This window comes from Chrysochloris asiatica, unplaced genomic scaffold (assembly GCF_000296735.1).
Source record: "Chrysochloris asiatica unplaced genomic scaffold, ChrAsi1.0 scaffold00046, whole genome shotgun sequence".
NCBI classification, from domain to species: Eukaryota; Metazoa; Chordata; class Mammalia; order Afrosoricida; family Chrysochloridae; genus Chrysochloris; species Chrysochloris asiatica.
The window spans coordinates 590,897-617,962 of NW_006408564.1; the positions used below are offsets into that span (position 1 = coordinate 590,897).

Below are 27,066 nucleotides of genomic sequence, written 5' to 3' on the forward strand. Positions count from 1 at the left end.
TGTAAACCTTCACTTAATTCACAATAAAACCTTTTTGGGTCCAAGTTTTTTAAAGAGTCCATCAGAAAAACTTAGAGCTAACAAATGAATCCAATCAAATTACAGGATTACAAGATCAACATAAAAAAATCACTTGTATTTCTATACACTCAAAATAAACAATTTTAAAGGAAAATTAAGAAAGCAATTCCATCTGTAAGAGTATCAAAAAGAATAACATTCTTAGAAACTAATTATCAACGATAACAGACTTGAGTACTACTGAAAGAAATGAAAGAAGACCTAAATAATGTAAAGTGATCCCATGTTAATGGATTAGAATACTGAGTGTTTATAAGAAAAGTTCTACCGTGATATACAGATTAGATTCAATTCCCACCAAAATCCCTACTGTCTTTTTGCAGAAATAAAGAATATGATCCCCAAATTCAAAAGGAAATGCAAGGGATTGTTTTGAATAGCCAAACAAGCATGAAAAGAAAGAAAATTAGGAAGACTCACATCTCCCAATTTCAAAACATTACGAAGATATAGCTACCTAAACAATGTGGCACTGGCATAAAGATAGACGTAGAGGTTAGTGAAACATAGCTGAGAGTCTAGAAACTTTTATGGCCATGTTCAGTTGATTTAATCAGTGATGTCACAACCACTCAATGAGGAAAGAAGAATTTCTGTTACAATGGTGCGGGAAGGATCACATGTAAAACTAGATCCACAGCTGAGTTCAACCATGTTCCATAGACTCCCATTGACCTGGAGATGAGCGAGAGAAGAGGAAGGGTTGCTTGGTCCAAAGTGTGGTGAGACCTGGGGACTCCTGAGCCCATGAACAAGGACATATCTATGGAAGGCTAGAGCTGAGAGTGAAGCATCCAGCTGACATGAAGTGAGGGGAGATGCACAAGAATGCCCAAACTTGCAGATAGTACCAATTTGACCTAGCCTCAATGGCTTGATAATCAGAATTCAACTAGAGGAAGATAAAAACACAATTTTTGATAAAGGATACAAGTGTAAATTGCTTGAGTTTGATGAATTTGACTTATACTTATGGATGTAGTAGCTCAAAATACCAACTCAGAGGGAAGGAGTCGTTATATCAAGTATCAATGCTATCCACTCTATATACAGGGTAGATAGGGATGGGTAACTTAGACATTGGCTACCTAAAAGGGGATGATAAAGGCACAAAGTAACCGGCTTACAAATTTTCAAGAGGGAGTTTCATTTAAGAGTGTGTGTGGGGAAGATAGAGTCCCTACTGAATAGTTTTCATCTTGTCTAGATGGGTCTGGTGAAGAGAGAGGGGGATAAGATTCTTATGATTCAATACTGAGTAATTGTTATCATGACTAATTGCAACTGTCACAACTGTAAAAGTTTAGTAACAAAAATGGGGGAGTAGTTAATCTTACAGTCCAGAAACAGAGGACCCTAGGACCATCAAGGAAGAAGAGCACAAACAGAATGAAGGACCCTATCCAGAGAAGCAGGGACATCAGAGATGGAGGCAGAGATGAGGACATAGAGAGAGGGAGCAGCTGAGGACTCTGGGCTCATGGAAAGAAAGGGACTGGGTGCTGGAGGCCAGGAGGCAGCCTTGCTGAATGTGTCCTTCGGTTGTTTAAATTATTATATATGCCTGAGTGTTTTTTGTGTATATCCACCCCCCTACACACAAGAAAAAACAGAGAGAATGAAAGCAAATAGTGTTGAATGATGATGCACAGAGGAAATTGTAATCATTACAATGAAATGATGCTATAAAGCTGATGTTCTCCCATGTAAACTATCACTCAGTTCACAATAAAACTTAAAAATATATATACAGGAGAGGAATCTTGGACCTGAGATATAACAGATCGCAAAGAAACACAGAAGCCCAGTCAGAACAAGGGTCCAGGTCATGTAAATTGGAATACAAATAGTCCCCCACTTACAACAGATTCAATTCCAACAACTCCATCGTAAGTCAATTCCTATGTAAATCAAAGCTCTCTCCTTTTTTTAGTTTTTGGTATTATTGCCTTTTATTATCAGTGTCTTTTATAAATCTGATCCTTGAGCATTGGAGAGTGATCACATCCGAAAATGGCTCACTGCAACATTGTATGTAGTACATATTACTAACAATAAGATGTATAATAAATAAACCCCAAAAAAATAAATTTAAAAAAACCCTATGTCTACATGCAAAAGAATAAAGTTGGTCCCTTACTTCATATCTCATACCTTACACAAAAAATAACTCAAAGTGAATCAAAGATTTAAATGTAAGAACTAAAACTTTAAATTCTTAAAACAGCAATAAATCTTTGCACATTTGTCAATAGTTTCTTAGATGTGATACAAGAAGAAAAAAAATACACTTTTTTAGACTTCATAAAAATTAAGAAATTTTGTGTGTCAAGGACATTATCAAGAAAATGAGGCGATAACTTACAGAGTGGGAGAAAATACTGGGAAATCGTATCCGTGACAATGGTATCATATTCATCCTATTTAGAGAATTCTTGCAACTCAGAAACAAAAACAACAGCTAAAAAAAGAAACACTCATAAAAAATGAGCAAAGGACCTGAATTGAAAAAAAGCTCAAAATCATTTGTCATGTTGCTGTTGTTGGTAAGTGCCATGGAGTCAGTTGTGACTCACAGTGACCCTGTATAGAGTTTCCGAGGAGTTGAGTTTGAACTGCCAACCTTGCAGTTCAAACTGACTTTGCAGTCCAGCACATTAACCCGCAGAGCCACACCTGAACTGACAGAAATGCAAATCAAAGTCACAAAAAAATACTACTTGATAATCACTAGGGTATATATAATTTTAAAACAAACTAAAAATGTTGTCAAGAATGTGGACAAATTGTGCAACCTTCACATAGTGTTGGTAGGAATGCAAAATACCACAGCCACTGTGGGTAACAATTTGGTGGTTCCTCAGAAAGTCAAACACAGAATTACCATGTTGTTGTTAAGTGCCATCGAGTCCCTTCTGACTCATAGTGACCCTGTGTAGGGTTTCTGAGGAGTGCCTGGTGCCCTTCAACCACTGACTTTGCAGTTAGCAGTTCAATCCCAGGGCTCTCAGAATTACCTTGTGATGCAGCAGTTCTACTCTTCTAAGTGTTGACTCTGAGAATTGAAATCATGTGGTCAGACAACAATGTGAATACGAATTTTTCTAACATCATTATATACAATAGTCAAAAAGTGGAAGCAACCCAAATGTCCGTCAGTTAATGAATAAGAGGCAAATATTTTATATCCCTTGTACAATGAAATATGATAAGTAACTATTAATACATTCTGCAAACATCAGTGCATCTTGAAAACTTAAAACTAAGTGAAAGAAATTAGATAAAAAAAGCCACATATTGTATGATTCCATTTATATGAACTATCATGAATATGCAGATCCATAAAGGCAGAACACAGATGAGGGGAGACTGAGCTGAGACTGTTTAATGGGCGAGTGGTGATGGTTGTGGAACATTGTGCATATACTAAAAGGCACTGAATTACCCTTGGAAATAGTTTTAAATGGTAGCTTTTATGTAATGTGCATTTTTACCTCAGTTTTAAAAAGGAAATTTGTTTTAAATGCCTCACCCAATTTTTTTTTTCCCTTTCTGTTTACAGAGATTAGTTGCCATGAACATGCCTCTCAATAGTGATGGGACAGTTATGTTTAATGCAACTCTGTTTGCTTTGGTTCGAACTGCTCTGAAAATCAAGACTGAAGGTAAACATTCCCTGGAAGGAGGACAAGTGGTTGAGAGGGAGAGATGATACATCCCACCTTGCATTCTCCCTTTTTGGTCTTTTCTTATCAAACAGGAAGCCCTGGGGAAAGTAGGGCGGGGGAGTGTAATGAGAATGTCTGTGCCTGGCTGTCTGGTTGTCCCCTGCCTCACTCATTTCCTTCTTTCCTTCCTTTGTGATTTACCTTTTGTGTTGAGAAGTTTTGAAGTATCTCATACCATCTCGTACTACGTTACTACGTAGCAAGAGAAACAGGTGAGGGGTCAGGACAGACATAACCACCCCATTTTAGCTGTTACTTTTCATTTGTGCAACCTTCAGCAAAGCATCCCACTATTCTCAAGTGTAGCTTCTTTCTCTATAAAAAGGGAAATAAATTACATCAGGGCAAGTCTTTAGGATTAGAAGAGATGGGATTTGCAGAGTGCTTAGCCCATAGTTGGCACTTAAGAAACACTGTTGGGATGAGTAGCTTCTCAGGTGAAAGACCAAACCAGAATGGTCTTCATGAACATGCTTATTAGACCTGGTGAAATCATGGTAAAACAAACATGCCATTGGGTTTGGCTTGATGGTGCTAATAGAGATGGGATGAAAAGCAAGTTGCAGCAGGTTGAGGAGTGATTGGCAGGTGAGGAAAGCGAGACCACAGGGGAGCTGACTCTGTGAGGCACTTGGTGGAGGAGAAGGAAGAGGCAGCAGCAAGGGGTGTGAATGGAGTTGGTGGGCAGTTTTGTCACAGCACCAGGGCTTAGGGTGAATCTGTCCAGAAAAGCCAGTGTCTTCAAACCTAACTACCATGTACCTCTTATGGTGTGCTCATCTGTACAACGTCATTAAGGAATATGGAAGGCAGAAAAGTCTTGTATGCTGACATGTGAGTTGAGAAGACAAGAGCTTGTGCCTGTATCAACCCATATAATAAAAGATCACATGAATGTATGCAGTAGGAATTCAGAGAAGTCTTATTTGACTGAAATTTCGGGTCAATCTTTGTGGTTGGAAGCTGAATTTGCAAGAGCAAGAGAAAGAGAGGGCGTTCTAGGCTGGGATCCAGAAGAATCGAGTAGGTGTTGGCTATGGAAGGGAGGGTAGGGCTAGATTATGGTAGACATTGAATTCTTGCATGAAGCGTTTACATACTGGAATGAATGGTCCACGAGAAGGGCTTGAATATACAAAATGTGTATGACCCAGACTGGGGAGAGCCTAGTGGGAGGGGAGCCCCACTGGAGGCCAGTGTAGTAATACAGGCCTTGCTGGGGCAGAGCAGCCTTGATATGAACAGGGAGGGAGAGCTGGGTATAAGAAACAAAGGTTGTCTTGCCCTTTTTGCTTTTTGAATTCAGGGAACCTGGAACAAGCTAATGAGGAGCTTCGAGCCGTGATAAAGAAAATCTGGAAGAAAACTAGTATGAAACTGCTTGACCAAGTTGTCCCTCCAGCTGGTGGTGAGTGCAGTCTGTTTTCTAAGTAGGTCTTGGCCAATGCACTGGTTCTAATGATGTTTCCACAAAGCCCAGAGTGGGTTTACGGAATGCTCTATGACCAGCTAGGGCATTATTGTCAACAACTAAGAAAGTCCTTTGTCTATTTGAGGTCATATGAAAAGCATTGCACTCAAAGGAAAGGCTTCATGTGGGAAGACAACCAAGGCCCAGATAGCCTGAGTGGGATTTTGTTGTTGGTAGAAGAATTGTTAAGCTATAAATTGTCTATCTCAAAAAGAAAAAAAAAGGCTGCTTTTTGTTTTGTTGTTGGGTGCAGAGTAGGGAGGGTACTAATGAAATATTTTAAATCAGATTCTAATTATCCTTCAACATATTGTTGAAATTAAAAAAAAAAATAGATCGCTTTCAGGAAATGGTATTTTTGAAATGTTCTTATTAAAAGACTGAATTTACTACTATATCTATATATGTGTGTGTGTGTGTGTGTCTATGTAGAAATATATATAGACACACACACCAAAAATGGCCTTTAATTAGAAGTTAGAGTAGATACAAAACTAACAGGCATGTTTACTTCCTCTTGTTATTTATCATAAAATAACTGACTAAACTATTTTCAGACTGTATATATATATATAACATGTACATATATATATATATATGTAAAATACACAATGGTTTTCCATTTTTGTTAAGTACATGTGGACTTAGAAGTTGAGGGGGTTGTTTTCACTGTTTTATTTTCAAGTTTTAAAGGTGCAGGATCCGTTCACCCAGTGCCACCACAACAACATCTTAGCCACCCCCTAGCCCGGAGACACATTAAAAGCATTTGATGTGTATTGTAACCAACCGAGCTTTTATAGTATCACTGCCCCTGCAGCTTTCAAGATTGATCTGGCTCAGGTCTGGAAGCCAACTCCGGAACCCGGGGCCAGGACGGTGGCCAAGGCTGCTCCCTCTGAGAAGGTGACAACCTCTGGCTCTTGTGGGGCAGAGAGAGCAGCATGTTGGCCGCCAGCTCTGCTCCTCAGCATGAAGCAAGAAGCAGTATGAGCTTTTGTTGCTGGAGGGAGCCACCCCTAGCTGGCATGGCCACCGGCTCAAAGCTGGGGAAGATGGCCCAGAAAGAAACTATAAAGGGAAAACAAAAGCTGAACAACAAAATTCCACCCCGAGATCCCTGGCTCTCACAGGAGAACTGATACTGCACATTTAAAACAATTTTTTGGTTTTAGTTCTTTTCCTTTTAGCTGCGTATCCAAATGTTTGCATGGCTTAGATGAATTGCTTTTTTAAATTGTTGTAACAATCTGCTTGAGCTTTTTCTGCAGCCTCCATTCCTTTCAACTCTCAATCTTTTCAGAATATTCTGAAGCAATTCTGTTTTAGGGTGGTGGCATGGAATCAGAGTTATCTCTTGCCAACTGTATTCCCCTACAATATTTCTTGAAATCCAGATGCGTGCTTCAGAATAGCGGGCTGTTCCTGTCTGTGTAAACCCTCCTCACACTGTCCGAGGACCCTGCTCCTCCCTTGCTGTACCTCACTTCCCTCTTGAGATGCCGCCTTCATTGCCACAGTTGAACTCACACACCAGTGCCCATCCGCCTGTGACTCACTGAGCGAGTGTCATCCTGCTTATTGTGGAACTTCATTCCTTGTCACTTTCCCAGATAAAGAGTCCAGAATGTGACTTGTCATCCGAACTTCTTTCCGTGGGAAAACTGATCAACCTGTAGTTCTACTAGATTTCTAATGAAGAATAAATATTCTTCATCTTTCCTGGTCTAATAATAACTGGACCTGGACTTTTCTTTTTGTTTCTGAAGATGGATTGGGGTTTAGGAGGAGAAAGTTCATCTGTTCCAAAATGACAGCAGGGGACACTGTGACATGAGAGGAGCAGCAAACAGGACTTTTGTGGGAGACTGCATGCTCCACAAGTTCATTGTCATTACTTATGGACCTAGTAGCTTGCTGGTCCAGGGAGAATCTCAAACAAGCACTGTTACCACTGAAGAGGAGGCCTGGTGTGGTGCTATAGGATAAGCACTTGGCAGGTTCAAACCCACCAGCCACTTCTTGGAAACCCTATGTAGAATTTTGAGTAGGAACTGACTCTAAGGCACTTAACAACAACAATACTAAAGAAGTTTTAAACCAGTGACTTTCTGACTTTGCTGAACAGGCTCTGAAACAGTTACTGGACAGTGTTTTAGAAGCAGGCACTTGCCACTAGCTCTTTGTCCTCTTTTATCTTCCTGTAGACAAGTGGTTTCCAACCTTGCCAGTGTCACAGCAAACTTAGAACACCAAGGTGGCAGACAAGTAGCTCCTCCAAGGCTATGGGGTCCATGAGCTGGTTAGAGCAGTGGACTGAGTATGGCCAGCCTCTCCCAGTACCTGGGACTGGCAGATGGGAGGCCTCTGGAACCTCCTTGTAGCCCTCCCTCGATGCTTGTCTTAGGAGGCTTTGCTGGCATGGATGTGATCGCTGATGCTCCCCAGGTCATCCTGAGCTTGCTAGCACAAGGCAGTAGTTAGTTAGCAGTGGGCTGTGAAATTCAGGTCTGAAGCTTCCCTTCTCTATTGTCAGAGGTCTAGGAACCCTGCTGTGGCTCAGTACAATAATCACTCCACCTCAAGGTAGGCTTGCAGCACAAGGTCAGCAGTTCAAACTCACCAGCCACTCCTCGGAAACTGTATACAGGATTGCTATGAATCAAAACTGACTTGACAGTGCTTAACAACAACTAGGGGCCTTGGTCACGGGGACAGTGCTAAGCTGCAGTGACCATCTCTGCACCTCACTTCATGTTCTCACCTCCATTCTTCAGTTTTCTGCCATTTTAGGGGTCCTTCCCTTTAGAAACCTCCTCTCCTCCCTCAGAACTTCTCCAAGCCTTTGAGCCTTCTTTACTCATATGGATCTTTTGCTCTTTTGCCCCAAGGAGTACACAGAGCTGACTCCATCTCTCTCTCCAGCCCTGACCTCACATTGCTCATAGTATTTGTTCCTTCCCTTTCTTCCTTTTGTAGCTTCGACTCTTCTATTTCTCTTCCTAGGGCCTAGTTTTTTAATTAGCTCAGCAACTCAGTATCAAAGACCAGGTGGTCCTTGAATCCTCCCCACAGAGCTGAGTGGGCCTGAGATCTTCTGGCAGAAACAGCTGTGTGCCCTGACTGCACTGCCCGGCCAGGTCCAAGGCCATGAGAGCTGAGCCCCTTCTGCAGGAGCCCCCTGACTCCTCCAGACTAGCAACATCCAAGCTGAAGGGAGTTGATACTTACTTAGGCCTGTGCTTTCTGGAAGTAGCCTAGGGTCTTCTGCAGATAGAGCCTGTGCCCTTTGTGGGGACCCATGGAGAAAATGTGGAACCCTGGACTGCAGGATGAGGCATAGGCATGGCAGGTGAAGAATCTCGCTGGTTCCGTAGAGTCCAGCAGTTGGTTAGCAGTCAGTCTACATCCTTGTGCAGCCAGTGGAGAGACTTGTACTGTGGGAGAGGCAGCTCCAAGAAGCAAGTGGCTATTGTGCCTCTGGGTGGTGGTGTGGAAAAGAACCCAGGTGTAGGAAGGCACAGGCCTGGGTTCAGACGCCAGCTCTACACTGACTTCGGGCAAGTCATGTAACCTCTCTCCATCTGTAAAAGAGGTGAAGAGATCCACCATCTCAGAGTTGTGAAGAGGCCATGCAGTGCACGTAAAATTCCTCTGATATAGCCTGGTACCTACTCATGCCCAGTAGCAGATGGTAGCTAGATATTCCAAATGCATCCTGGTCAAAATGGGGAAAGACTTGAGAGTGAAGTGACAGTGAAACATTATAGTCTTTGTTCAGTTTTTACCTTCTTTGTGCTTGTGGACAGGGTGTCATTAGATGTGATTAGACAAGCCTGAGTCTGAGTAGGATCCGGCATTTACACGCCTCACAAAAGTTTGTACTCACATGGGTGCCCTTACATCACTCCAGGACAGTTTGAGGTTAGGGAACAGAATGCACTTCTCAAGGACAGACAGCCCAAAGCCATGTCTCTGGCAGTAACTGAGTAGTTTCTAAAAAGGAAGGGTGGTGAGGCAGTCCCAAGTGGCCCAACAAGGTCTAGAGAGGGACTATGAATAGGAGGCACCTGGACACTAAATGAAATGCACCCAGGCTCCCATTATGCATACAGTGGGTCCCAGTGTCCCCCCCGCCTCCCCACCTCCCCACCACCCTATCATGTTGTAGGATCAGCTTCCATAGATGCTACTGTTGGCATGCTCTAAAACAGCAGTGACTGATAATGGCTTACAGTCCTCAAGACCTCTAGCACTTAGGACAACCCAGTCCCATGGCTGAGTGCTTTCTGTGCCAGGGCTACTCTGAGAGGTGGGTGCTCCATTTTACAGATGAGAATATTAGAGAGGTTGAAACCCTGCCCTAGTCATCATGTAACTGGCAAGTGCAGCCTGACCAAAGTTGATATGTCCTGAAACTTGAGGACCAGCAACCATGCCCCCTCCCAGCATATGCAAGTCGTGGTTAGTGGGTGGGCTACTAAGGTGGCCTTCAGCTTTCAGCCAATAGACATCAGCACAGTTGGAGTGCCCTTGGGAGAGCAGGGCTGTGAAAACCCAGGGACAGGTTTACACGTCCATTATGGTTTACCACATGACAGCCAGAACCTCTATTCTGCCTCATGCATCACCTCTGAAATCACCAGCCAAGCTCTGCTTCCCCAGCAAGGCATATACATATTAGGGGTTGCTTTTGAAGAAAATAGAAATAAGACTAGCCCAACTTGGAGGTGCAAACAAAAACAAACGATTCTGAATCATAAACCAAGAAACGGTATACATAGGTTATTGGCAGATAATAAAGGGAGCATATGAACATCTAGACTTTTCTGAACCTTCCTGTCCTTACAAGCTTGTATGTAACCTTTCTGGGGTCTCTATTTTTATCTCCAAGCATGGGGATTTGGATGGGTAATTGCCCTTGATGACATGCATAGTAATTATGCATGCAGATCCCTATGTTCAGGGGTGAAAATACAGTCCACGAATCCTTTTTTAGCTTTGTAATTTTTATTTCAAGTCAATAACCAAGACAGCATTTCAGTTTTACTAATATGCTGCTGAACAAAATTCATTACAAGTATATTCTTTTCTGCAATCTTAAGTATCAGTTCATTTAACTGACTCTAATTTTGAGCCCTAACTGCTTTGCAAAACCATGCTTTTTGCTAGATTTAGTCTCCCGTGTAGTAAGCTGAGAGCTTTAGTGCCTTAAGCACTGCCCCGCCCCACCCTGCTCCCAGCCAGAAGCTAGTGTTTAGGCTGTTGGTCCAAATGTGCTGATTCGGGAGAGCTCTGTCTGGTCTCTCCGTTTAGATGATGAGGTAACCGTGGGGAAGTTCTATGCCACTTTCCTGATACAGGACTACTTTAGGAAATTCAAGAAACGGAAAGAACAAGGCCTGGTGGGGAAATACCCAGCGAAGAACACCACAATTGCCCTACAGGTGAATTGCTGTTTGTTTGTTTTCCCTCTCTTTTCACTAACAATTTTGTTGTAAGCTTATTTGAAATACTAGAGAGCTGACTATTCATGGTTGATCAGTACCACAGGATTGAGTTTAGACTGAGATACTGCCAACTCCCCAAAATGTGGACTAGCCATTTCGGGGTGACAAGGTAAGTGGCTGCATCTCCTTGCTTTCTCGGTGGTGCCCTGCACCTGCTGCTGACCTTATGTGGCAGGGCACCCAGGACAACCCCAGCAAGCACATCCCCTCTCCTCCAGTTGTCTCCCAAGACATTGTCCTCTAGGCAGGCACCCACACTGATGTCCGGCTGCTAGAGAGGGCCCAGGCTGTTCCCCACAGCCTTGGGCTTAGTGGTCCTAGTTGCCCAGTGAACAGCTTTCCATCTGAACGCAAGTGCTTCGTTTTGTTTCTGTTTGTTCCTTACCCCACTGCTTGTTGGTTTTCGGTCCATTTCAGTAACATCCATTACCTCCTAGTGTGTACTGTGTGTATGTGTGTGTGTGTGTGTGTGTGTCTTGTCTGTGTGTTGTTTCCTGATGGTTGTGAGGCTTGCTGTACAAGTGCTTCTTAGAAACTGAAGCCAGCCTCTGGTCCCTCACTTTTCCTCCAGCCCCAGCCCCAGCCCCAGCCCCAGCCCCAGGCTCCCAGGGTGTGGGCGTGGCTTTCAGGAAGCTCCAAAGGCCACCAGGATTAGTATGTTCCAGAGATCTAGAGTCCCAGCAGGGTAGGTAAACTCTGGCATGGGAACCAGGTGTGTTTTGAAGAAAGGGAGTTAACAATAGGGAACTGCAGGTGTTGGGACTCAGAAGGGTGGTTTGTGAGTGGGGTGATGGAGAAAGCAGGATAAATGGGGAATGGGAAAAAAGATGCTAAGAACCTGAAAAGGAAATTATGGAGGCTGGCAAATGATCAGAAACAACCATCCAAATCACTTGAAAACCCTGTCATCTCTGCTATCCAGTGTGCTTAAAATAATAAGATGAATCTCTTTCCATTTTTACTTACTCTAAAATTACTTTCAGGTCCCTGTTATCACCATGTGTCTTAAATCAGGCCTCACAGGTGTTGATAATTTTCAATATGGAACAGCTATTCACTTTTTTGTTGTTGTTTTTTTGTTTCCTGGAGAAAAACACCCAGCATTGCTTTGTGTTCAAAAGTGTTGGTAACTACCAAAGTAGAGGCTTGTCTTGCTGATTGAGAGACTGTGAGTGTGAACATGAATGATGATGAATAAGTAAGTGAATGAGTGTGGGGTTTGTGTGCAGAGATGGTGGGTTAGTAGATGATCTGTTAATTCGCAGTGAAACCTCTGCTGTGCCCAGACAGCTGCAGGGGTTAGGGAAGAGGCATATGTGGAGGGACTAATAGTCGATGAATCTGAAGACAATCTCTAATTTTTCTGTCTCTGATTACCTAGGTGAAAGGCAGCTCAGTGAATCGCAGGCCCAGTTAAATAGCTCAGGTTGTAGAATTCATGAGTAAAGTTCTTTTGCCTCTGGTTGATCCAGTTTGCAAAGTGATAGTCCTCTAGAACCCTATTCGCTACTAGCCTTCAAAAAAGCAAACTGAAAAGATGTGCGTACATTTGAACAGATATCTGACCAATCCATTTTTGAGGGAAGCAGGGTCAAGATGGGTGCATGGAGAGACCGTAACTAATATGTGTTTTATGGCTCTTCTCTGAAGCAGTCCTGACCTTAGAGGCCTAGGGCTGGCGATTATTCTTTACTTATAGGGAACACTTTCATACTAGAATTCTAGTTGGTGGGGTTGGAACTTAATGGATTTCCTGGAGGGAGAAGCCTACCTTTTCATCAATCAATGCCTTATGTGTTGATTTAACTGTGCGTAATGAGACTCTCCTATTTTCTGCAGAAAACATGTACGATAGCCAGCTAGCTGCAGGAGTATACCTTTTATGAGCCCCTAAGATGTCTCAGTTAGAAGGCATCAGTATTGCTGTGGTGACTTGATCTAGTTTTTTGATGTTTTATAACTTGCAAAAACAACACTTTTCATGTATTGGGGTTCACTGAGTCTTAAGCTGGAGAGATCAAATGGCGCTTAAACTCCATTTATAGGTCTTGGGTTAAAAGACTCCATTACAGTGTATTAAAATAATGTTGAGGCTTTTTCATCATAACATTCTGTTGTTTATGGAAAGAGTTTTATTTCCTTGGTGAAATTCAAATATTTCCACTTAGATGATAATATCAACACATTTTCATATGGTTCCGCTGGGAGTTAAGGCTATGTCTGTAATATATGTTGCGTACACAGCATCGAAAATTAAGTTGTTCACAATCTTGACAGATAATTCTATAAATGCATTTGATTCTGAAACCAAAATTAAAAATAGAAAATTTTTGTCTCTTTGAAGGATCATCCTAATTACATTTTTAGCTTCCTCTGCTGTAGAAATGGCTTTGAGTGTGATTTTTTGCGCGACATTCATGAGCATGAGGAGGCTCTTGGCTCTTCGTGATGAAGTAGTATGTAATGGGCCAGCAGTTAGGGGAATGGGGCCAAGTGGCAAGAGCAATGGGAGGCATGTACCAATACTGTAACTAGGACAAATACGCAGATTCTTGAGGAAGCCCCTGAAAGCGGTCCTGGCCTGTTGAGAAGTAGAGTGGCCAGCTTCTTTCTGCCACAGGAAGCCACCTGGCTAGTAGACTGTTTGCTAATGAGTAATGGAGTGTGGCATCATAGTGTGAACGCAAAAGCAAAGACATAGGCATGTGCGTGCTTGTGCTGCGTAGAGTGCAGTCTGTCTGAACAGCTTTGGGAATGGGTCCAAATTTCTGCATCCCTAACCGCCTTCCCCCCTCATGGAATGACTTTCAGAAGCTCACAGCTGTACCTTGATTTTGAACCTGTGGGTGCCCTGTGATCTCTCTCTATTCAGACCAGCTTCAGTGCTAACCTTCTACATGAGGGAGAATGTCTTGAGGAGCCCCTGGATCTGAGTGTGGTAGGAGCTCCACATCCAGGGTCCTCTGACCAATGTGATCTGGATGAATGTGTAGTTTCCATCTGTCCATCCATTGTCATCTTTAAAGCCAATCTTCTGTTGAATCCCCCTTCAAAGAGGGAAATCAAGAAGCTGCATCTGACCTTTTTTGTTTTCTCCATCCATCCCTTACATTCCATATCCATTTTAGTTTCACTCAGCCTCTGCTCTTCATCCATTGTTGCTGCATCCAAATGACCTTCAAGTTTCCACGAGGAGCAATTAAATAAGAGAACACAGCTAAGCAGCCATGAAAACACTCAGCCCCATTTCAGCAAGTAATAACGCACAGTGAATATCCCATCAGACCATCCAGACACAGAGACAAAGTCTTTCATGGATAAGAACAAGAAAAGATTCCAAAGTGGGAAAAGTTCTGTCAATTCTTTCAACATTCAAGACTTATCTTTATGCAAAAGCCATGCACTCTGATGGAATCCAAGGAGATGACTGTCCCTCACTCATTCCAGATGGGAGCTTGTTCCATCTAGTGACAGAAAACTGTAGGAAGAGGTTTTTGTACCTGTTTGGAAGTTGGGTTTAAGGAGGAGGCTATCATTTCTAGTCATAAAGAATTAGGATGTTAAGTTGTAACGTGAAAGCCTGTGCCCCTGCCAACAGATGGTGATATAGGCGGTCAAATGGAAATGTGGGTGGGTATACAAGAAACGAATGACTTGACCCTGATGTGCCTTGATGTGGCTTTCTCAGGGATGCTCAGAGCAAAGAGGCCAAGGAAAAGAGGTCACTTCACGGTAGCAGTGCCACACACCTACTATCTAAAACATAGTGAGGTGTTTTGGTTTCTTTCTTAAAGCATGATTCCATCTACAGCCATAAAATTATAGGGTTTTGTTTTTTGTTTTTTTGTTTTAATCTAAGAGAAGAACAGTTGCTAACAGATGAGATTTCACTGGCTGATTCATTTGTTTCAGATGCTTGAACGGATGCTTTAGAATTTTCTGCCTGAGCTACGGCACCAAGCTCATTAGTCGGAAGGCGTTTGTGGCTAAGGCCTTGAAAGGGAAAAGTCTCAAATGGGCTTATTTCTACTGAAACAGCATTTCGGGAGAAATGCAGGAATGAAAGCAAACCCAAGGCCCCGGGGAGACCCCTTCCAAGCAAAGCACTCCTCCAGAAGGTGGACGCGGGGCCGTGGCCGCGGCCGCCTATCACGGATGCTGCTCACGGTGGCTCTTTTTCATGAAAGGGAACATACAAGGCTTAACAGTTTTGGCTTCCAAGCAGAGACTCAGAGAAAGGGAAAGAGAGTGAGAGAGAGCAAAGGAGGGCAGCAACCTCTCCACAGATAAATGAAATGAATACAACTTCCTGATGCTGGCCAGTAAAAAAATAATAATTAATTAATAATAATAACAAGAATAAAACAGACCTGCCTAAGGTGGGCAGCTGACTCCGTTCCAAAGTCCTGCATCCCTAGTTTGCCTGAACTCCCAAAGACTGGCAGTCCCCTTGGCGTTGAGCTGACAGAATTCCTTTTCTAGACCGGTACGTCATGACCTCCTGACCACCTGGCTCCTGCACGCTGCTGTACCCCAGGTCACAATGCAGTGAGAAATGGACAGGACAGGAAGCTCCAATACACCCATTTAAACTAACACATACACCCGCATGCCAAAACCGATCCAGGAAACACCTCAGGTTCCATCTTAACGTGTCCACAGGAAATACCACCATACCCAACCCTCATCTAACATTGTCCGTCTTTAATTTGTACTCAAAGCCAGTCTGGGGATGCCTCTTTGGAAGCAGTGTGGTCTAGTTTCAAAGAAACTGGGAGTCAGGGAACCTGGGTTCTAGTCCCAGCTGTAGCGTTCACTTGCTGCGTGACCTTGGGCAAGACACTTAACCTCTCTGTGCCTCAGTTTCCCCATCTGTAAAATGGGGGTAATAATGTCGACCTACCTCACAGGGCTGTTGTGAGGAATCGCTAAGTGATTGTAAAGCACTTTGAACGTATAAATGCTTATTATTAAGACTACAACAATAATATCATATGCCTGTTTACTACCAGAACTTTTAAGAAATTCTTGGTTTTCTTTCTTCTCTTTTCTGTTCTTTAACTGTAGTTACCCATTGAAAAAGAGAACTTTCCCCCTTTTAAGATATCTAGGAAATACATTAACGATGTAAACAGAGGTAACTCTACAGGTTGAATTTTCTCATCTCAAAAATAGTAGTTTTGTTTTTGTTTTTTTTGCCCAAGAAATTGCTTGATGAGCTTAGTTCTGTATCGGCAATGGTCAAGGCATATGATCTGAAAGTCTCAACCTGTTTGAACGGTAGTGCATGGAGGAGTTTGCACATCTGACACTGATCCAAGATACACAAACAGTCCGTTTAAGTTTTAAAAATCAGTTCTTTTAAAGTCATCTTAGTACAAAGATGATTAGGGAGAATCGAAAAATTTGTGATCTCTGAACTGTCTGGAGGAAAGAAGGATTCTTTGACCTCTTTCACCTACTAGTCTGTGCACACTGGAGGGTGTGTGTGTGTGTGTGTGTGTGTGTATGTGTGTGTAATGGGAAGTGGAGAATGTAATGGAAATACAGGAGAGGACAGAGCCCACAGAATCTGGGGAAGCGCAGTCCCTGGCTGTAGGGAAATCTCTCCCAAGCATCATGGCAGTGCAGGGAGTCCTGGAGACCAGTCAAGTGTGGGAAGAACACTTCCTGCAGGCCCATCCTACGCATGACTGACCACAGAAAACCTCCTAGTCTTGAGGGCTTTTCCAATGTGGTCTTGTGTGCTTGTAGGCATTTGTCCCTTGGCCCTAGGGGCTCTCCATACCAAGTGATCTGACCTGCCAGGGTTCATTTGGACCCAGTGGCCTCCTTGTAGACATGGACCCAGCCCATTTCTACTTCCATTTGTGTAGAACATATAGTAAGCCCAGGAGATCTCGTTGGATTTGTGGCTTCTCACATAGAGTCCATAGGGCCTGAGGGCAGGGTTGACTTTGTTACAGAGCTCCATGTGTGTTAGCACAGAGAATGAGGTTGAAAGTCAGCCAAACACATTCTAGTATAACTAGAACACTTGTTAAGAGTCTGAAGCATGGCTGGACCTGGTAGTTAACAGCATTGCTCTTAGCACCTTGAGCCTCCTCACTCCTACCAGCATCCCAGCCCCTCCCCTAGACCCCTGTCTGATCCATCAACTAAAGGGTTAATGCTTGGAACAGTAGGGCATCTGGGAGCCTGTTCTGGCTGGAGGCCTGCTTCTGCTCTGATTGATCACCAGTAGGAGTTTATGGGTTAGTGCGCTGGACTGCAAGGTTGCTTTGAACTGCAAGGTCAGCAGTTCAAGTTCACCAGCTGCTCCTTGGAAACCCTATACAGGGTCGCTATGAGTCGTTACCGATGCATTGGCACTGAAGAATAACAGGGATATACCAGTTATTAAGAATTTGGTGCCTTATCTTTAATAAAAAGCAAGCTGGTCTTCCCCGTGCTGATGCATAAGGAGCTGATCCACCATCAGAGTAACAGTACCTGTTTGTCTCATGTTTATTAGATGCTGAAGAACAGTATACACTCCCCAAAGTCTACACCAACCTTGTCTCAGAGAGCCATTGTGATCAGCTATCTTCCAAACCCAAGTCTCCACACATAAAAGCTCCAGCAGAGCCCTGAGTAACTCACATGGGCCATGTTTCCACCTGCCTTTCTTCATAGTCCTTCCAAGTAAATAACTGGAAAAGAGTAAGTTTCTAGACAGGACTTGGAGAACTGTTTAGATGAAACAAAAGAGAATCTTGCCCCACTTGGGCCTGCTGGATCACAGCATTGGCTGTGACTGGTAGCCAGGGTCGGTTTATGAAAAACATCCAGAGACACCGAAGGCTCCCTCCACTTTGCACTTGAAAGAGGCATAAGGTTTCCATGAAATGTGATTTAAAGTCAAATGGCAGAGACACATGTGTCATTTCTCTTGAAACCTTGGCAGAAGAATATTACTTTAAATGTAGTAAGAATTGTAAGAGAGTAACCACATCTGTTATCTCAGAATCTTCACAGCCACACCATAGCAAACCGAATTCTAAACTCCAGAATCCACTGTGTTAAACTCTCAAACTCCTGGATTAAAAAAAAACAAAAAAAATCTTTAGCCCAATATCCATTTTAGGGAAGAAAGCACAAGAACTTGTTATCAAGTTCTACTTAAACAGTTTATACGAATGTGGCATGTTGTCATTAAGTGCTGTCGAGTCAGTGTCAAATCTTAGCAACCTTGTATTATAAGGTTTCTGAAGAGCAGTTGGTGGGTTTGAACCACCAGCCTTGTGATTCAAATAGGCCTTGCGGCCTAGTGCTTTATCCTACAGGACCACACTAGGACTCCATATATGGCATATTCCACCCCCTCCTCCACCAATTAATCCACAAGACTGTTGAGTGCTGTGTCATATAAGTTTTCTGAGGGAGGGGCAATCTATCCTCTCTTAAAGTAATTATTTTCAAGAGTTTTTGAGACGATAGAATTACTGAAAATAAAGGCAAGTTGTATTGGGCAACAGTCAAAGCTCTTAAATACTGTCAAATGTTATTTAATATTACCCCCCTAGTAATATCACCCCTAGTAATATTACCCCCCTAGTAATATTACCCCCTCAAAGGAGCCCTGGTAGCGTAGTAGGTTATGAGTTGGGGCGCTAACCTCAAGGTCAGCAGTTTCTAGTCTATCAGCTGTTCCATGAGAGAAAGTTGAGGCTTTCTTTCTGCTCCTGTAAAGATTTACAGACTTGGACATCCTATACAGGGTTGCTATGAGTTTAAACAACAATACCCATCCTTTGCCTAAATGTATCAGGATTCCGTTATCCACAGGAAGGAGCTTGTCAAAACCTACCGACACTTCCATGGTAGTAGTTGTTACCTGGGTGAACTTCTTCCTTCTGGGCATGCCTTAGACTAAGAAAAGGGACTGTAGCTCTAAATCAGCAGCAAAGGCAACTTATTAAGTAATGCCAAAGGCTAGCTCAGAGACCCCACAGGAAGGAGATTTTCTCAGGAAGTCAAGAAAGCTCAGCAGAAGCTGAGGAATCTGGGTGGAGTGAAAGTCCTTTGCTGGAGAACATAATAGTGTTACCTTTCTGAGGGTGGGTTCTCAAACTTTGTGGTCTTAGATCCCTTGTATACGCTGAATAGTTATTGAGGACTCTTGTGCACCTATATTTACTGCATTATGAATTGCTTTATCTGATGTAGAACTCAGTAAAGAACGAGGGTATGCAGAAGCACAGAGACACTGGAGTGATGCTTTCCTCACCCATCTCGTAACCTTTGGAAAACGATACTGCCTTTCATGAGAGACTGAGGGTGTAAGAAACCACTGAGGTTATAAAAACCACATTGACCTCATAAACCCCTGAAGGTGTCTTGGAGATCCCCAGGGTCTTTGAACCACATTTTGAGAACCACTGCTATAGGAGAACAAGCCAGCATCTCCCTTGAAGGAGGAGAACATTGAGACCTTTTACAAGGGGGCGTCAAAAAGTTTATGGGAAAATCGAATGAAAAGATCATGGAATTTTTCCATGAGTTGTTGGAAGCCCCCTTGTATGACTTCCCTTGCTAAAGGAGCTCCTTTAACAGGAGTTAAAGCACTGTCCCTAACTTGGATCCCTTTGTCCCTTCTACTACCCTCTCCAATCCCAGCCCAACCATGTAGACAGAAACTGCCTCTGCCCCATGCTATCGTGCTCAGTTCAGGGGGAGAGTCCTATCAGGTGTGGCCAGCTCTCGCTGCTGGTGCTGATCTGAGAATGAGGAGCTGAATGAGTGCAAGATAGAAGGTGTTTCTTATAAATTTCAACTCTTTAGAGTGGCCCAACTGAGACTTGGCATGTGTGCCAGCATAGGATTTGTTTTGATGACAACTCATGATAGTGTGTCATTTCTATGTTGCTTTAGTTATAAATGAGTTCTTCCAAGTTACTTGAAAGGAGGTTAACTTTGAAAAGCGGCACCCACAGTCAAGTTCATGGGTGAATGAAGGCATGACTGAGACCTGGTCCCAGCCCTTTGCCCAGTAGACGCATGACTGTCTTTTGGTGGTGGTCACACTGGAAATTTGGGAGAGATGAGTCCACCATAGTAGCATGGGAAGAGCAGGCCCAGGAATCAAAAGTCCTAGCTGAGCCTCTGACTCATTTTGGCAGATAATTTAACCAAATGGGAATACCCTTAGCCTTCCCTCCCTCCCTCTGTCCCAGAATCTAGTGAAATAATGCATTAAGGCCGCAATGATAGGTGTAATGAATGATGTTATCAGAAGAGATGTGATTTCCAGCTTCTCTTGAACCAACTTTCAAGTAATGCTCTCTTCATCACCAGGAAACTGGTAAGAATTTCTGATTCTGGTGTTAAAACTACAACCAAGAATCAAAATGGAACTCAAATAGATAGCTCTATAAGATGGTTTGCGAGAAAGGTCCTCTATCACTGTAGGTAATTTTTTTGTTAAAGTTTCCTTTATCTTTCAAAAGAACAAAACAAAACTCAGTTTATCCAGCTGAGCACAATTTTGGGGGAAGGCCTGGTGAGGTAATTTATGGGGTAACACTACAACTGACTTCAGTGAGGGTAGGAATCACTGTGGATGACTAATGAGTGTGTTTGCAAGCATGATTCTCATCCTTGATATTTAACAGAAGGTCTGTTCACAATGGACAAAAAAGGCCACATAATCACATTTTCCCTGGAGGAAAAGAATAACAAAATAAGGGGTGTGTCCATGTGTGATGTGTGTGTGTGTATGTAGGAGGCAGAGGATAGCTTGCAGATGAACGGGTGTATTCTATAAGAGTTTAATCTCTTCTTCGTTCTCACAGAGCTAGTCTAAAAAGATACCCTTTCATTTGGTATGGGCTGGAACCTGCTAAAGGGTTAACCCAAATTTAGGCTTACTGAAATGACTATGTGCAGGGCCAATCTTGGCTGAGTGAAACCTGCCTGTGATAGAGAGCAGGCTCTGCCACCGTAAAGATTCTTTGCTGGAGACAGAAAGCCTGGCACTCGCATCCTGAAGATGAATGGCCAGGCCCAGTCCAGACTCGAGACCTGCATCTCTTATCTTCACTGTTACAGTGTAGGTCCAGAAGGGTTCTTGGGACATTTGAATGGGCTCGGTGTGGTGGTGTGAGAGATGGTGGATGATTGGTATGTCTGATGGAGAGACAGGCAACAGAACCATTGCAAATGCAGCAGGTAGGAAAAGCTTAAAGTAGCACTAAAAGTGGGCAAACTAAAGGGAGATAATGAGTGTTCATATGTGATGTTAAAATCTTGTGATTATATGCTATTGCTTCAGAAATGCTTAGAAAGATTTTATGGTTGGCTTTTTGTTTGTGACTTAATCATCCATTAGAGTAAACATCTATAAAATTCCAGTTAAATGGTGTCTAAGATTTAAAACAGCCGTCTACAGGCAAAGCGCCAACATTTCTTTTTAAAAAAAATATTTATGGAACATCTAGCATTTTAAAATCAACCAGAAAAAAAGGCTTTATTCTGTTTAATATTTTATAAGATTGGACATCTTAAAACGAATCAATAATGTTTATATTTTATAGCAATTCTGTGTTTATTCAAAACCATAATACTAATGTGATGTTAATGGAATGACTTTATATGGCTTTAATTGTGTTGGTTTCAGTGCTAATGACCACATTTCAAATTAAAATTGATATAGGTAGACACAGATATGGAATATGAAAGAATAGATCATTTTATTGATTGTAAAGTATTTATTTCAAGGGAAATGTTCTTTTTATAGGGCTGTGGGGGGAAAAAGTAAATTTTTCAAGAGTTTAAAGTCGTTTTCTGCATTTTTTGGGACTGGAACTTGTGCCTATGCAATTTTGGGAGCAGTCTAAGCTACCTTGAAGCTTGATAATGTGCTAGAAAAATTTCGTTTTCATGTTTTGTGATATGTAATAAATTCAGGGTGCTGTGCTTAAAGCTTCATTTCCATTCAAGTTTGGGAACATCTGTTTCCCTCACTCCCCTGTCATAGCAGACATCCCTCTCCCAACCCGTCCCCCACCCCCCATCCTTCCCAAGTTCACCTGTGAAAGCAGAAAGGCCCTCCCTGACTCTTCAGAGATGTGTTCTTTTCTTATGTGGAGCAAGCAAAAATATAACCATGATTTCTAAACCTCTGCTTTTGTGTCTGGGAAGAGTGATGCTTTCTCTCCCCTTTGGTGTCTCTTTAATAAATATGTTGTCATTATTTGTCTTTGGGAGTGGCATCTGGGGCCACCTCTCAACTTTCTCCATAATTATGTTGCAAACCAATGATCTATCCTGTCTGTTCACCATATGATATCCTACAACTGAATCCTAACCTGTGTATCATTGACGACGTGCTGGAGACAGTTTTTGTTTTTATTATGCAATTATATGTGTATTTCAGTGAAATGTCAATCAGTCAACAGGATGATGTTAAAAATTATCCAAATAAATAGTTTTCTATTCCTTTTAATTGGACCTAGTCCCATCAGTTGAATGACAGTAAATAGGGTTGTCTGTTGTTTAAAATTAAGCAGGTGCCTGACCCGAACTGCCTTGTGACATAGAGTAATGTACATGCTTTATTTGGTGGTAATGACTGAGTGTGTTGTAACTATTCTAATTTTGTGGAGACCACAGCAGGTATGGTAAACTCTGTCCTTTTTAGTTTGCGGGTCTCAGATATGTAATACACTTTTCATCTCAGTTAATCCCTCATCAGACTCTAGAAAACCGTTGTTTAGCTCATCTTATCTTGGAATTTGTACCTTAGAAAAGTCTGAGTGAATTGCGGACTGTTTGATACTGTGGAGTACCTTCTTTCTTCACAGGCCTTGTAGCTCTGCTGGTAAGAGCTGTTATCTACATGACATTAGATTTGAGTTGTTAGGTTTGATTTGTTGATATTTCAAGTAGATCGGCCACAGAGCCGAATGAATCCCCCAGACTCAGATGTGCTGAACTTGGGGAGTTCTGAGAAAGGGAACACATGTGTGTGCATGTGTATATGCACTTGCATGCGTATGTCTTGTGCCTGTGACCAGAAGGACAGGAGAGCCAGAGGCAGCCTCACTGATGACAGTGAGAACAGTTCTGGGTTTGGCCCTGGGACATGACATCCTTTTCCTTACAAGACTGCAGCATCCCTAGCCAAGAATCATACAGCTTTAAGCCCAAGCAGTCCTCTCACACACAATCACACCAATTCGTGAACTAAAAAGACCTGCTGCTCAACTGTTCAATGGCTCAAACCAGACCCATTGTGAAAAGTAGCATCTTAAGGACTTGATGCCTCTACAGAGCAGGCTGTTTTTATAAGACCCTCTAGGGACACTCCTGTACTACTTTAGCTTTTAAATTAATGTCACCACTGTAGCATCTGCAAAAACCAGTTGTAAGCATTCTCATGACAGTGGATCCCATGCCTGCTGACATCTCCCTACACTGTTGGGCTTTGGTTCCACTATGGGCATGGTGCTTTGTGTATGTCCTTGCTACAGCTTACCACCTACCACTGGTGGCAAGGATGAAGGACAGGGAAGTGGCTTCCTCCCCTGTGACCTGCCACTTGGCCTGGTCTTCCTATGGAGAGCTGCACAATCAGTATCTCATAACTCTCCAAGACTTTCAGCAACAGCTGAATAGCAGACAAACTGCCAGCATGAAGAGGCACCTTCCTCAGTATAGGATGGTGGCCTTAGTTAGACCAAGAGACAAGAAAGAAATGCCTTTGCAATGCAAGTCGTTTTGTGCAAAGGGATAAAGTAGCTGTAGAGTCTCCATTAGTCTTTCAGTCAGCATGCTATTTTTCCTTCAAACTGATAGTCAAAACATCATTTCACCGGAGTCGGCTACCTTCCCTTGCCCCACATGAAGTCTATAAGCATCTTGGAATGTGTCCCTGACAAGTTGTCAACCTGAATCCAGGCTGCAGGCTGGGGCTCTGTGGGTGGCACTGGAGGTTGGGTACTGCACAGCAGCCCAGGTCTGTGTGCATGTCAGTCATTGTGTCATGGTCCTGAATGTGCGGTGGTTGCAGTGTATGTGTCACTCCCTCATTCCCCTGGCTTTTCCGCAGAACCAGTGACCCTGGTGTGATGACCTGGTCTCCTGACTTCCTCATCCTGAAGCATCAGGGAGTTCTTGCCACCCTGTCCCTAGGACAGTCCAGCTCTGCTCTGTGTTGTGCACGGTTCCGGGAGGTGGGGTTTTGCCGGCAATCCCCCTGAAGAGTGTCCTTTATACAAAAGTGTGAGCCCTTGGCCTGGTGAGCCCTAGTACTGCCCCTGGGGTCTTAATGCCCAGACACTAACAGCCATGCAAGTTGAGGCCATTGAAATGGAGGCTACAGGGTTGAAGGCCTCAAGTATTCCAGCCTTTTATCATCCTGACCTGGTTGAACTCCTGACTACACTCGGCAACCCTTAGTGTGTAGGGCTACCTTCAATTACCATCAGCCAAGCAGTGTGCTCCCTGGGTTTTCCTTTGGAGAAAGCTTCCCCTCCCACAGCTAATTCAGGCAGGAGCAAAGCCAAGACCCAGGTTGGATCCAGGCGCGCGTGTTCTCTAACCTGTTCTGCCATTTCCATTGATCTAGGCGGGATTAAGAACATTGCACGACATTGGGCCAGAAATCCGGCGAGCAATCTCCTGTGATTTGCAAGATGACGAGCCAGAGGAAACAAAAGGAGAAGAAGAAGAGGAAATGTTCAAAGTAATTATTCCATGCCTCGCTACACATTGGTCACCTGGAAATAGCAGGGAGGACTCCATTTTGGGCAGTTTATGATCCACACAAGAGTCTGGAGAATGCAAGCTAGTCCCTGGGTCTAGAGGGACTTGCAGACCACATTCCCCATAGGACCTCCCATTCACTGGCACCTCTCTGAGGGCCAGGTCTGCTCCGTACCCACCCTGCCCCACACTGGCAGCTTCTGAGGAATTGCCACTGACCAGTGTGGATGAGTATCCCGCGTCCTTCCAGAAGCTGGGTGTTACCACTTCTTCCTTGGGCCAGCTCTTTGATCTACCAGTCAGCCCTCAGCCTAAGAACCCAGAGAGCATGCCCATTGCCTAGCCTTTGGGGCTGCCAACCAGCCCAAATAGGGATAAAAGTTAAGTGCAACTGGAGAGACTGGAAGAGTGCATTCAAGTGGCTGAGAGATTGCACCCCTGCTCAGGACTCATTTCCGGGGGTACCAACTGCCGCAGGAACACGTTCACCCTGATGATTCAGACTCGCAGGTGGCTTTACAGGGATCCTATGGCACTTACCTAGAATCTGTTTTTCATGTAGAAAAAAAGTACCTAACAAGCTAGCTTGCATCAAATACTTGTTAAGTTACCTGGTGTTGTCTCCCATTATTTTGCAGAGAAATGGTGCCCTGCTTGGAAACCATGTCAATCATGTTAATAGTGATAGGAGAGATTCCCTTCAGCAGACCAATACCACCCACCGTCCCCTGCATGTCCAAAGGCCTTCAATGCCACCTGCAAGTGATACTGAGAAACCGCTGTTTCCTCCAGCAGGAAATTCGGTGTGTCATAACCATCATAACCATAATTCCATAGGAAAGCAAGTTCCCAACTCAACAAATGCCAATCTCAATAATGCCAATATGTCCAAAGCTGCCCATGGAAAGCGGCCCAGCATTGGGAACCTTGAGCATGTGTCTGAAAATGGGCATTATTCTTCCCACAAGCATGATCGTGAGCCTCAAAGAAGGTCCAGTATTAAAAGGTAAACTTTAAAATGTGTTTGCACTTGGTAATGTGGCATCTGCCTTTGTCCCATTCAGTTCCATGGAGTGAGACAGTTCTTTCTCCGCTGAGCTCTGGAACATAGAGGAACTTCCCAGTAGCCCCTGGGAGTGCTGTGGAGGGCACAGCTTTTTCAAGCACTAGCCACATGTTGAACCTCAGGGATAAAAGCCCTCTGCCATCCCATTCCCTGCTCTATGTGGTACCCTCTGAAACAGCAGCCTATGTTCCACAATTGTGCTGACATACTCTGCGTCAGACATGAGCAAACCACCTGACGTGCTTCAGCTCTGCCTTCGTAGCATGAATGAAGTAGCAGATGATATGTGTGGCTGTGTTCCAATAATACTTTATTTATGGACGCTAAGATTTGAATGCTTTATATGCACATGTGAGGAAATACGTTTTTTCAGTCATTTAAAAATGTAAAAACTATACAGAAACAGGTGGCAGCCCATACCTGGCCCTTGAAACATAGTTCGCTGTCCTCTGGTCTACAAAGTAGCGTGATACCTGAATTTTAAAATTTCTTGAAAGTGTTTAACTTTTGTCTTCTCCCTCCCATTATGCTTTTCCTGGATAGAACCCGCTATTATGAAACTTATGTTAGGTATGTGCTCATTGCCTGTGTTTGTGTGAAATACTGTGGTATTACGGGTGTTACCAACTGGCCTCTTGGACAACAGAGAAAGTAGAAAACTTCCTTTGAGCCACCTAGTGTAGTAGGTTATAATAGGACCATGGACTTGGGATGGATGTAGTTGGCTTCTTTCTAAGAAGGGGAACTTTCAGATCCCAATCTGTATAGATTATTATAGATTACTACCATCAAAGGACTGATAGTCACAGGCCAGGAATGCCCCAAGGGCTGGAATGGCCCACTGTCTACCAGTGGGGTGCCCAGGATTGGAAACACAACAATTCTTGTCGGCTCATTGTAGTAAACGCATGACCCAAACCTCCTGATCGAGAATCAAGGACTTTCTCTTTCATCCCCTCATAGTCTTCAGCATTTATACAGTGTGTTGTTGTTGTTGTTGTTAAGTGCTGTTAAGTCGGTTTCTAAGAGGCACTGGTGTGCTTGAACTGCTGACTTTGCAGATCAAACCGACGTTGCCGTCCAGCACATTAACACACCACCACACCAACGTTCCACATGCAGTGTATATGTCCTCATTATACATATGCATGTCCTCAGCATACATACAGTATACACGTCTTCCATATATATATATATACACATTCTCAGTATATATATACAGTATACAAGTCCTCATTATACATATGCACTAATATACAGTCTACACGTCCTCATTATACATATACACATCCTCAGCATATACACAGTATACACGTCCTTATTATACATATACACGTTCTCAGCATACATACCGTATACACAACTTCCTCATATATATATGTTGTTGTTGTTGTTAAGTGCCGTTGAGTCGGTTCCGACCCATAGCGACCCTGTACAGGGTTTCCGAGGGTGTAAATCTTTACG

The 27,066-nt window shown here is 43.3% G+C and overlaps 1 protein-coding gene across 4 annotated transcripts in view; it reads left to right on the forward strand.

Moving 5' to 3' along the window:
• The window catches only part of CACNA1D (calcium channel, voltage-dependent, L type, alpha 1D subunit), a 452,582-nt gene that overhangs the window by 412,767 nt on the left and 12,749 nt on the right, over positions 1 to 27,066 (forward strand). For 3 of the 4 annotated variants that reach the window (XM_006862051.1, XM_006862050.1, XM_006862052.1), the window contains 6 exons: positions 3,644 to 3,746; positions 5,116 to 5,217; positions 10,597 to 10,727; positions 24,400 to 24,516; positions 25,175 to 25,542; positions 26,146 to 26,172. In XM_006862051.1, coding sequence (XP_006862113.1) covers positions 3,644 to 3,746; positions 5,116 to 5,217; positions 10,597 to 10,727; positions 24,400 to 24,516; positions 25,175 to 25,542; positions 26,146 to 26,172 — 848 coding nt within the window. The remainder of the gene's footprint in view (positions 1 to 3,643; positions 3,747 to 5,115; positions 5,218 to 10,596; positions 10,728 to 24,399; positions 24,517 to 25,174; positions 25,543 to 26,145; positions 26,173 to 27,066) is intronic. The other variant, XM_006862053.1, reaches the window with a different exon arrangement.